The sequence below is a fragment of the Streptopelia decaocto genome, assembly GCF_964273445.1.
Source record: "Streptopelia decaocto genome assembly, chromosome: 3".
In the NCBI taxonomy this organism is placed as follows: domain Eukaryota; kingdom Metazoa; phylum Chordata; class Aves; order Columbiformes; family Columbidae; genus Streptopelia; species Streptopelia decaocto.
In genome coordinates, this window is record NC_138656.1 from 38653457 (window position 1) to 38666613 (window position 13157).

Genomic DNA, 13157 nt, shown 5'->3' on the forward strand with positions numbered 1-13157 from the left:
GATATCTTGCACATGCGGAAGACCTCAGCTTCCAATTCTTGTACTATCAGCTCCAAAAGGCACCTCTGGAAAACCTGAGAACTCCACTCTGGCTATTTTAATCACTAGGCTGGTGTCTATGGGAAGACAGGGCTGCATACCATAAACCAAAGCTTAGGACTTGTTCTCCACTCACGGATGCTGTTATCTTGGCAGGAGACTACTGTTGGCAGCAAATATCCAAAGGCTTTCCTCTACATGAAGAATCTTATTTCAAACTGTTTCCTTTAATGCTATCAGTTAGGCAGGTATTTGCAACGGGGAAGCCTATTCTAAAAGGGCTTCTAAAATGAATAGTTAGCATCCAGGATAAAAAGAATTGTTTTAATATATTAAATCACAGAAGCAACATGCGCGTTTCTAAGGCTGCAGTGATTCCAGGATAATGGCAGGAAGGGGTAATTTTAAGCCTCCATGCAGTAGCATCCCTCGATTTTACTTTTTGTACTCCAAACGATATGGAAAAGTTCTGCCTGCTGACTCTCGTTGAAGCTTGCTTGCTCGCATTACTGTAGACAAGAATTAACTACCTACTTCTATAGTTTTATGTTTTGGGTCATTTCAATGATGCAACTTGCATGCTGGTTGTACATTTCTGTTAGATCTTCCACAGATGAGGCTTCGTTTAGAGACTAAAAGGTTTTTACAGTTCCTTGTGAGCCAGTACATCGCTATTTCTGAAGCTCTTCTGCAGACAGAACTCCCTTTGAAGTCAATGGGAGCTGTGTCTGAATAAGGGCTTCAGGATTTGGGCCTCAGGATATAAATGCTGTGATCAATCTTTTGAGCATAATGAATAACATTTTCTTGGCTTTCAGAATGATACTAAGCCAAATAGTGGCCCCAGGGATTCAAAATGGGTTAAACAGGAGAATCTGCTTTGTTTCAACCTACATCTTTATTTAGCTTTTAAATCAGCATAGTCCCCGTGCCTAGTACTGACCTGCACAAAAAAACCCTCTAACAGTAAGTAACACCAGATGTTTCAATAGTTAGTTGTGCAATCAAACCTATCATGGCATGAGACACTACAAAACAGAGCTGTGTTCAACAAAAAACAAACTTACTTGCTGTCGACTGACCTGTTTAGAAGTTGTGACCTGAATGTACAGTCTGGAACAAAAGACTTGAAGGCTGAGAACTTTCTTAATTAAGTGACAGGGAGGTCTGCAGGCACTGATTTCGATCAGAACATCATAGTATCAGACACTGTGCAAACATCAGAGTTAGCGATACAAAGAGTCGACCATCCGGGTAGGCAAGATATTCCCTGTCTCCTATTCCTTATAATTACTCTGACTTTATAGATGGAAAGTTCAGCTAGGGAGAGATTACACGACTTACCCAATAGCTCTCACAAAATCTAGAATGAAAACTGTCTGGTGCCTTATGGTCGAGACTATGCTCCCCCTTTTACACAATGATAACAGGACTTAAAAAATCACAGCTTCCCATCCCGGCCTTGGCTGAACGCCAGCATCTCCAGCCACCTTCCTCCTGAAACAAAAGGCCCAGGATCTTCCCATCATCTGTCATGAGAGTTTTGCGAGTGCTGGTTTTAGTGTCAGCAAGTCTAGATCTGGTGAAAAATGACACCCTGATAGGGGCAGCTGCCAGAGCAAGCAGGAGGGCAGAGTAAAACTCTCTTGCACTTTCAACCCTCACAGGTTACCACGCAACTGGATTAAGGAAATGAAGCATAACAAAAAGATAAACTGAAACAAAGAAGGAAAAATATTGCAAATTCTTGTTGCCTGAACAGAGGCAAGAACCAGAACACTTAGCAGGCTCTTACCTATGTGAAAACATGGGTGGAGGCACACAGGTGAACAGCCCAGTTCCCTTCCTGAAGCCCCAGGTCTGATGCTGGCCCTTTCGCATTTTGGTTGGGGAAGTCCGGCAACTTCCGTTTCTGCCCACAGTCATTGGAGAGTCTAAGAGAACTGCAAATACCACCTTGGTATACATTGCAATAGGAAAATGTTGAAGCCTTCAGGTGTGAAAATATATGGGACTGTCACTAGCAGACAAGAAGTGTTTTGGAGAAGCAACTCCAAAGCTGATGAGGGAAGCATAAAAAGGTATTACCTGGAATACACGACATGAGACGCTCAAACCCCAATTCAGCAGCTGGCAGAATTTCTCCACAGTATCAATAAGACTGAGAAGGTGTCCACTATATACCAGATATGCCCTGACACAACTGAACCTACTTAAAGTTTTAAACAAGTAAAGTCTTGTCCAGCCTACAACTTGTAGCAGTGATGTAAACAGCCTGCTGATTCAGTTGTATTTGTAGATTGTTTCTAGGGTTCGCTTCTTTGATTTGTTCTTCTTTTTCTCTTTGTTTTCTTTTGTACATCTGGGTAACGAGTTCCCTCTCCCTCCTTCAACTAGGTCAAAAACGCTCTGACTTCCCCAGTTTCTTCAAAGCCTTGGCTCTGTTTCTCTGTGTGGATTTAGTCCAGGTGCTAGGCTGGTTCCTCCCTAGAGGCTTCCCAGTGTGATCCACTCTCTTATCCTGGTTCCCAATCTTGAGGGAAGAAGCAAAACAGCCAACAAGGAGAGACACGTAGCAAGAGACAGCTCAAAACCAATCAGCAGTTCAATTTGTCCACCTCAAAGATGAGGAAGAAGTAATGCATTTTTCCCCTCAAGTTTAGAAACAAAGGGAGTTTTTTTAGTTGTAGCAAAATGGTTCCCTAAGTCTCCCTCCTCCCCATAGGGTGTGGGACCCTGCTCATCCCCAGGGAGCACAGAGATGCAGGGCACTCAGAGAGCCCATCCCAGGGAGCTAAGAAGAGTCCCCTTCGCAGCTCACCACCAGCACGGGGAGATGGGTGGGCATGGAATGGGCTGGCAAATCAGGAAAGCCAAGGCCAAGGGAACAGCCATGTGTGGCACTGCTCAGCCGCTCCTGGGGTGACCCATGGGGCAGCTCCTTCACAAGCCGCTCCGATCACTGCTACGTGGTCCTGGCTGGCAGGGAGCACTCCGCTTTTAGGATCCTACAGAATCCGAGGTTGGTTCTTGACATGTCCTTCACCCCCAATTTGGAAACTCTCTAGGCAATGGAATTTGGTTGCTTATATCCAAAGTGAAGTCTGCAACTTGCTCTTCTCTGGCCTATCTGCACGTACCTTTCCTGGGGACAGGTATAAGAAAAAGGGACTGGAGCAGTTGCTGCATGATAAATTCAGGCACAATCCCACTTTTTGCTTGCCAAAATACCCTCTTCCCTTGCATTTGAGAACTGTAGGATAAAAAATTACATATCTCATCAAGGGATAGATGTTAAGATCCTATCTGCACTATGAATTGTAACTGTGTGGTACGTGGGCATCCTGATTTGATACAGAAGTAGCTGAGGTGGCCCCTGGGGTAGCACCACCAGAAACAAATTGTGCTCTCTGGAGCACTGCGAGCTATGAAATTATTTCCTGAAATAAGCATCTTCCTGCTGACACCCAAGATGAGGCTGACGGTGGCTCCCAGGCCACAGAATATGAATGAAGCTTGTATTCACACCAGCTGTGTTGGAGATCCAGTACAACACACTGTACATCAAACGGAACAAGGATTCATCTAGGGAAAATAATTTCGGCTTTCAAAGAGACACTAAAGAAGTCTAATAAAAATATATTTTCTTAATGAACCTTTGTTGCTCTTGCTTTAATCTCAAAAAATCTGGATCTTTGCACATTATAACACTAATGATTACCTTTGTTTTTCATTCTTACTGATGAAATTAAATCCACAGTAAATGTGTTAACAAGAGTGCTTTGCAGCCTTAGGACCAGTGCAACAGTGGTTTCCAGATGGAAACTCAGCTTAGAACCAGGCAAATGTTATTTATCTGCATTAACTCTTTGTTGCCTTTCTGTTCAAGAAAATACCAGTGAAAAACAACATAGGTGAGCAAAGCAGAAAGAGAATTTAAAAATAGTATCCTTCAAACTGCTTCCATCACCACATTTAGATGGTGCTAATCTCTTGTTTGTGAAGCACAGCTGTGTATAAGAGCCCCTCTGAGCTTCCAGCTCAAGTGAAACAAATGGGTGGTGCAAAAGACCTAACAGGAGGAGCCCTGGGCTCTGCTTTCTGCTCTGCCACTAGAAGGGCATGACAGGGCTAGGTAAGGCATCCAGTGCCTCTGTGGGTCAGGCTTCCCTGAATTTCATCAGCTGATGAAGCCTGCTGATGACACAGAGCTGGGATATGCAGTTAAGGCAGAGGAGTGGTAGGAGACTGTACAGAAGGAAACCAAACTTGATAGAGAGTAGAAAGCCAGAAATCAGGTCCAGGTTATGGAGTACAAAGTGCAAGATGGTGCCCTTGGGGACCAGACTGCAGAATCTCCTCCTGCAAGTCGAGACCTCCTCAGCTGGGGGCAACCGCTGGTCACTTCTTGGAAGATGATGTACAAGGCAAGAACTCGAAGGGAAAAGGGCCTGAACTCCAGTTAAAGGAGAGCAGTACAGTAACAGTCAAGGAAATTATTAAGCTAGAAATGAGAAGAGCAGTGAGGCCTGTGGTGGTCTTCTAGGAAGGGTAGCTGAGACATATTCTACACGATCATCTTTCAAAAAACGGTGCTTCACCACTTTATGAAAATCAAATTCCAGTCCTATGATCCTAAGTTTTGAACAGTTTTATCTCCATAATTTCAAACTAGTTATGAAAGGGGAACTGTTTATTGCCTATAGAAACAGCAATGTTCTCAGTGATTACTCTGTTTGTAAATTTGACTGTGGCAATGGTTTGAGTGTTACCCGCATGTTTAAAATGGAAGCAAAACACCATGTGCCAATGGATGAGTAACATAAAATGGAACTAATTGGTCCAGTTTAATAGCCTGAGGTACACAAATCACAAGTATTTGACAAAAATCAGAAGCTGTAGAAAGTTTATTTGATCAATAATATTATTTCAAAGGTAGTAACTTACCTGGCACCTTATTAGTTAAACACAAACAGGGATTACATTTAAATATAAAAGCTTTATCTTATTAGCATGCCTTCACAATTTTAGTCATCTTAAGGTACTCACCTACTTATTACCCACTTTCACAGGTCTCATTTTCCATTAGTTTTTCAGAAGCAATTGTAAAGTCATTTCTTGACTCCATTAACATTATTTTTCCTGTTATTTTTCAAACCCAAATCCATGATTTCTTTTGCAGACCTTACACAGTATTTCTGTCAAGAGTTCTTTTTCCAGGTGTGAATATATTTCAACATGTATACAGAATCCAAGGAAGGACAGCTACACAGATTTTATTTTAATTATAAGCACAAGGCCCCAAGCCGAGCTTTGTTACACTTTAAAATACATACTTCAGCTAACTGTCAAGCTACACTGCTGTTACCAAAAGGCATCTCAAACACAACAGGGGAAGATCTTACTCTACAATAAGCTTTAAAATGTAGTCTCTGTAGTGAAGAGTATTTGTTTCTGGATCTAGAGCTGTGGAGAGCATGTCCTCCATTTCTTCCTCAGTAAAAGGCTCACCTAAAAGACAGCAGAGAATTACACTTTGTCTTGATAAATATTCTTTTCAAGGCTGGCAAACTGCCCTGCTTTTCTCTTGCAAGGATCTTCTTTCAGTCCTCACACAGAGGAGAAAAGGGGCAATACTAAGGATCCAATTCCTTCACTTCTGCCAATGTGAGTCCCACACACTAAGCAAGCTGGTCTCAGGGAAAGGAGACAGAGGGGCTGGATCTTCTGCTCTCCTTTCAGTTCACTGACTCTGAAACAGCCTGTTCCTCTGCCACAGAGATTTTGAAACAACAATTTTTGTCAGAGTGAATTCTTCTAATGTGTACATTAGAATTATTATCTTTCACTTGGCTATCCTTTCACTTGTATTTACATCATGAAAGGCTTCTGGTTTTTCTCTTTCAGAAGCTTCAAAGCTGCTGATGGCCTACTGCATCCCTCATTGAGAACAAGGTCCCCATCTCAGGATAGGTCTTGCGCAAAGCCTGCACATTGTTTTGGACTTGTGGCAGGCAGGCGTGAGTCAGCCATGCAAGAAAAGCAGGCTCTTCAAAGGATATTGAGGATTACATGATATACAACTTAAATCTGGTCTCTGAATCTCTTTGTTTGCATACGGCACTAGAATTAAGATCAAGATAATGCAGGAATGAATAAGCACTGAAACTACCTGAAACATGGAATTCTAATCTACAATATTACAGGAGCACAGAAAACGAGGCACATTCTTGGGAGGCACAGAGATGTGCACAGAATCATAAAATATCCACACAAGGCTGAATTATTAATCTTAATAATAATAATCTCTATTTTATAATGTCTGCAAGCAGGCATTATTCACCAGTGAAATGTTCTACTCCGCGTCCACTCCTCTCGGTAACAATACTGTTTGAAGACAATGTATCTACTCCCACAAGTTTTGGCATGCAGAATGAGGACCTCAAGATGTCAAATGCACATGTAATGTTTATTTACTTAAATACTGACATTACAAAAGTCATATTACCTTCTCCAGTCATATATTTGACCAGTTCCTCTTTAGTAATATATCCACATTTATTCTCATCCAAAGCCTTTAAAGAAAAAAAAATAATAAAACCTAGTGGCTTTAACCATATTGAATCAAGAATCAGCAGTTCTTTCCAACAATTAGGTACTTGAATATTTAGTTACAGACCTCAAATGCATGTAGAAGAACATCTTCTGGAATGGGCCGGTAGCTGAAACCATTGAATCAGAAAAGTTAAGTCACTGTTTGCCAAGCAGCTGTACTATTCTGAAAGAATACAATGTGAGTACTAAAGGAAAGGGAAAACTTTTTTCCTATGAGAATTTACTAAGTTTGCCTATCAAACTTTTAAGTCCAGCATGACTTTTTGGAACGGTCCATATCTTTACCTCTTATGTCTTTTACTATATGCTTTTTTAATTTTCCTCATGCTAAGGAGCCAGATGAATGGCTTCTACATGCCTGGGCTGGCTGAGTGGGTTAGTAGGAATCAAAAATAACTGAGTCATTCCATGTAACCAATGCACTGAACAGAAGATGACCAAACCAAGAAAAAAAGTTTTGTGCATTTATGCTGGTAGGCAGGCAACAGATCACACAGTGGGACTTTGTCAGTCTAATGATCTGACAATGAGCAAAGGAGGCCAGTAGCTATAAAAGTAAAGGTCTGTCAGTAGCAGTTTCAGTGAGACAGGAGAACTGGGCATGTGTGTACGTGCACACACGGGCCTGATTTCAGAGGTGGAAAGGAAGCCCTGTGAAGCAACGGAGACCTTCCATATCCCGGTAGATTCTCACCAACCCCCAAGAATACTGAAGAAAATACATTGAAGACAGGGAAGCTCTAACTCCTTGATTGTTTTGTCCAGACCTGTCTCGCTCTTTTGCTATCTAAATATCAAATGTGGTTTTTGTGATCCAAATCTCATGTGCCTGTGGATAGGTGAGCTATGGACACAGTGCCCGAAAAGATAAAGTGGGTCTTGACAAGCCTGCACTAGCCTGGGGAAATTGTGTAGGTTTTATGTGTGTGTGCTTGTGTGGAGAAGGAGAAAAGAGCCCGGAGCAGCAAGGTATCATTTTGTGGAAGGGTAAACATCAGTATGGAACCAGCAATGTGCCATGAAGCCAGAGAAGGCAAAAGTACAGGAACTGGGAAGGCAATGCACTTGTGCCAGCACACCAGGACCCAAACACTGCTGGCTGGTCCGTGGGCAGGCATGGGCACAAAGGCTCTCAAACGCAGCCCCATGGGGGACCCTGCTGCCTCTGGATGCTGTGAGGCAGGTTTGGGAAACCTTACAGCTATTTCATGTGTAGAACGCCCTCCTACCAAAATTAACTTCTCAGTAGTGGACAAGACTGAGTCTCCCAAAAGCCTTGGCTAACATCTTTAAAAAGAAAGCTAAATTCCCTATAAGTAATTTTGCTTTAGTGCAAAATATCAAAATAGCACAAGTTCCCGTGTACATGCGAAGATTTCTATGTACCCTTGAATAACAAACAGCTTTTTGTTCTAGACTTTTAGATCGGCAGTCTTTTAGAGTGCTCGTTGTGTATACTCAACTGTACCTGGCAGTCATTTTGGGACATGAACATGAAGCTGATTTATAAAACTTATTAAAAATACATTGTAACAGACTGTGCTTCTCAGTAACTGTAACTCACATGTTCAGAGAAAGTAATGGTTATGACCCTAATTTGCATATAAAATATTTCACAGATGCAAGAAACATGTTGAATAGCAAGTTAATTCTGATTCACATTAAAAATACAAAAGCCACACATTATCACAATTCATGATTATAAGCTGTTATTATTTATATCATCCATACAACATAATTTTATGTATAAAAAGTCATTTTGAAACAAAATCTATCAAGCTAATGTACACTGAGTTTAAATAACAAAAAAAAAAAAAAAAAATCTCTACTCCTTCCAGTTACATAAAATTACTCTAGATATATTTATTCAGAATCAACCCTGTAAATCTGGAATAAACTACAGACACAGAAAATCCACTTTCCATTACCTTCTGTCGAGTAGTACTTTTGTCATCACTGGAAGAAATTTTTCCAGATGAATGTATCCGGTCGGTTCTTCTTTTTCTACCTAAAAATAAAACTTAAATATGGCAGGTTATGTGACTCATTAACAAACTAATATGAAAACCAGAAAATTGAGGTGGTTCTTGCATTAAAATTACAAAGTCAGACTTTGAATATTTATATCAGGTTTTTAATATCACATGGCAGCATAACATCTGAGTGAAATGCTTGTGATCAAATAGAAAGAAATCCAAGAAGGAATAATATCCCAGGCAAAACATAGGCTTGCTATTATAGACAGTTTAAACAACTCAATATTGCCCTCTTGTGCTTAGAAACCATTCACGCAAAGGAACTGGATGCCCAGTAACTGATCTTATCTCCCACAATAACTCAGCCGAGGTTTAAACATTCAGACTGCACCCATACTAGCAAAATCTAGCAGGACCTGGAACATTCCCAAGCGCTGTAATGTGACCACCCAGAACAGCAAACCACTGGCACGTTCCCTGGCACGATTTTGGGCTGTGCCACGCCCCCCCCCCCCAGCCACTGGGCCCTTGGGGACTGCTCCCCGGCACACTGCTTTGTGCCGCCGCTCTGCATCAAACATTTACCAGGCCAGACGTGAACTGCTCCGTGCCAGCTGGCTCCAGCTCCCAAGGATGTTTCTGGGCACATTTAATGTGCTAGTTTGGACATAGCCCAGTCTAGTACACCTCAAGGATGGAATTTGTTGCCTCCACATGTTTCATAGCCAGAGAGAATCGGCAAGGGAAGGACCAGAGAGGCAGGCAGACCGAGTCAGGGCAGTCTGAAAGAGTCACGAGGCAGCCCATAAAATGCTACACAAAGAAAAGCTTCCCTCTGCCTCCTAAATAAATTAACAGATTAGCCCTGACACATTGGGGGCTTGTAGCTGCCTTCTCACTGCATTCTTATACTTCCACAGGAGACAAGCAACGTGATGAAAATTGCTCCCTGTCATCCCACTGCATCCCTCTCCCCTGAAAATTTCAAGTTTTACTCCCAACAGGAGCCCTCGTGATGGAGCTGTCTGTGTTGAAACTGGATGTGTGCCCGGTGGTCTCACATGGCAGCAGTGACACCTTTCTAGGCTCTCCAGGACACAGCTCAGACTGAAAGAGCACTCAAGTAGGCACCGATTTGAAATCTCCTAACTGAGCCAGGAAAAGACGAAGTACGAAATCTTCCTCTTGAGAGTGGGGTCTGAGCTGGGGATGACGCCTGACACGTCCAGTAGCTTAAAGGCAGAGCTGCAACTGGTGCTGCACGCTCTTCTCCAGTGCTCTAGAAGGGTTTTGGTTCCTGAAAGCAGGCCGCCACCGCCTCTTGCTGCTTTAGAGTGGAAAGTGGCTTGGAAAAGCACTTTTCCCCTTCTGTTTGGGGAGCCGAGCAGAAGGGATCTTTAGCAAGGAAACGAAGCTGTTGCGTGCTTCATGATAAATGAAATGGTACCTTTTACCATTACAGCATCATTTGTTTTACTACTCAACTGATTGAAAAGATGTGAAAAAAATACCTGGCAAAATTTAACTTCCTTCCAGTGACATAACAGTTAGTCAAAATCACAAATATTGAGATGTAAAAGTACACAAGATGTTTTAGGGAACATCAGTGCTTCAACTATTATTAGGTCAAAAGTCCACAGAGAAAGAAAAGGAAATATGGTAGCTATTTATTGGAAATTAAGATAGACGAGTCTTAAATTAAGCAGTACAACCAAAAGCAAGGACTCAAAACATCCATGAAGATGACAAGTTATATGAACCATGTTTAAGAGCCACAAAAATTAGATCTGCTAATCCCAACATTGGAAGGTCATCCTAACTTTCACACCAGAAGAACTCACCAGCAATGACTACTTCAAAGTTCAACATAACAAATACACATGAAATGTGACCCCTCACTGACAAATCATCCAGATTTGTCTTGTTTTGTTGGTTTGCTATTTGTATTTTTGTCTTCAGAAAGCAATCTGTGGAGGAAACATGCTGATCCTGACAATGGACCTAGTCCTGAGAGGTGATGAGCAACCTCAGCTTCCTCTGACCTGGAAAGAACAGCTTCCATTTCAGTGGCTCAGACCAGCAATATCTTGAACTGATAAAATTAATCTTATCTGTAACACTGAATAAATATGTGAATACATTTAATATATTAACCTCACTTAAGTCAGTAAGTATTCCGATTGGCAGGTAGATGTATCATCTTCCTCATGCTCATTCCTGTTCTACACCTCATTTCCAATTGATGTTTTCCCTTTTTTTGTAATCCATCTTCTTTTCACCGTGACTGTTACAATAACAGTATTCACTTGTTCATACTCTGAGTTTTGCTCTGTTTCGTTCCTTTGGGTACATCCACAGCTCCCATCATTGTAGCACCCATTATGTTTTTTATCTCTCCTCTCACAGCCATACTACTATTATCCACATAACATTTGGGGACTTGAGTCACAAAGAAACAAAACCATCTTCCAGAGCAGTGCCCTGGACCTGGGATTTCAAACTCCAGGCATTGTAGTGACCCTCGGATTAGCTTTCACTATCTCCAAGCTTAACATTTAATCTTAACTTTATAAGGAGGTCTAAAGATATGATATTAAGTATAGCATTTAGCATAAGGTAATACAGGAAGCAGTATATGAAAATTTTTAGAGATAATTATATGAATGCTGATTTGGCAGATATGACTAATTTGAAGGCAACATACGCTAGTTTAGCTACAATAAGGCTAACAGGAAGACGACTGAAAGACACAAGTAGGAAGAACCAGAAATTAATCACAGCTTACAATGGGCAAAAAAAATGGAGAAATAGCTTGATTAGAAATCGCCCAACAGAGACAACTTTTACTTTATCTAGATTAAGATAAAATGGTATTACCGTAGTCAATTATAATATCTTATAAAAATTAAGACATATTTGTGATTAATATAGTATATTAAGGTTTCTACAAGAAGACAGTGTTCTTCTGGTACTAAACCTATGCCAAGGTTTCATTTACAGGCACCATGAAACCTCCTTTGAGATTTAACTTGCGGTTCAGTGTTCTTTAAGGTTAATCATTACTCTGGAATGTATTATTTCTTCTTGTAGTATCTGTACTTTAACTTAATATTCTTATAATCAACAATTGCATACATATTATACTGTTGTATCTCAAGAATCTTCCACCTCATCGCTGCATTGCATTGTACTTTGTTAAGTATTACTTATCTCAAATTTTCAGGAATGCTGACAATTAAAAAAAAAAAAAAAATAAAAAAGGTCCAATCTGTCTGGGAGGGGGAGGGAGGCCTCAAACTTTCCTGGTTGCCCTGGACTGAGGGGGCAGTGGGCAAAGCATCCCCTTCCTTTTCTCAGCTCTGTATCTTGCATCAGTTGCACTGTTTGTTTGCTGCAAACAAAAATCTCTGTAGGTCACTAAAAATATCATCTATATTAAGCGCCGTAATTTCTCTTTCCATTTAGTCTTCTTTGTCAGTGGGAGCTGGGACAATCTGGTACTGAGAGTACAGAACCAGAGCAGGCGTACTGCAGTATCATGTTAAAAGATTTTTCTCCACTGATGGTTCTTTGCACTTCCTCATCTGAAGCAGCTGTGTCATTTGCACAAGACTTAGCACAAGACTTCTTACACTAAATTCTGATTTACAAGAGACCAGACAAGGCTACTGAGTATAGACTACTACTGCAACCATCTACATTTTTGTTTGGGACAGGAAAATAGAGTAAGAGAGAGCAATTCGCAGTACCCTGACCTATACATGAAAAAGAGAAAAATCCTTCCCCCACATCTCAGCCCCAGCATTTTCCATTCCTTAAGGCAGCACATCCATTTGCAAAAAGAATATGAAGTCTTTTTCCCACTTCTTTTTCCCATTTATTAACCATACCCTGCCAAGGCACCAGCACACTGTCATTCCTATTACAAGCATGAGGTAAGGAGACAAAAATTAGTGTAGGAAAAAACTGCGGAGAAATGTGATTGAAGTTCCTTACCTTTGTGTATCATGGAGAGAATGGGAGGACTGCAAGGTCTTGTGAGATTTTATGTCTGAATTCTGACTTACAGGCTTAAGTAATCAAGTAAGAAAAGCTTACTTAGAAAGCTCAAGACTGGGAGAGACCTCATGAAGGACAGAAAGTTGAGATTTGTTATTGCTATAAGATAGCAATAACAGGACCCAACCAAAAAACATCACGGGTCTTGCCTCTGTATATTTTTTGGAATTTGACGTATAACTTAAACAACTGCTCAAGAACTAAATTTTATTACTTAATCACCAGTGTGTGTCAGAAAAGCAAGTTGGTTAGGATTTGGATACCATAATCCAACTGAGGTTTAGGACATTCTTTTTCATCAGCCAAAACCAATTTTTCCTCCATTTTCTATAAAAGCCCCTCCACCTTGGCAGAGTGGCACAGTGATCTTTGTGGGTAAAAGAGAGTTAAAGACTCCTTATCTTAACCCATTAATGTTGTTACCTCATCAGCCTAAAGTCTTTCTTCAGGGCAACCTGAGAGACTGCC

The 13157-nt window shown here is 41.1% G+C and overlaps 1 protein-coding gene across 1 annotated transcript in view; it reads right to left on the minus strand.

The window, feature by feature from the left end:
• Positions 1-4930: 4930 nt before the first annotated feature.
• Positions 4931-13157, minus strand: part of DRC8 (dynein regulatory complex subunit 8) — a 30914-nt gene continuing 22687 nt past the window's right edge. The window contains exons 4-7 of the mRNA XM_082049400.1: positions 8583-8662; positions 6719-6761; positions 6548-6614; positions 4931-5550 (exon numbers count right to left, since the gene is read on the minus strand). Of these exons, the coding sequence (XP_081905526.1) occupies positions 5441-5550; positions 6548-6614; positions 6719-6761; positions 8583-8662 (300 nt within the window). The 3' untranslated portion in view covers positions 4931-5440. The remainder of the gene's footprint in view (positions 5551-6547; positions 6615-6718; positions 6762-8582; positions 8663-13157) is intronic.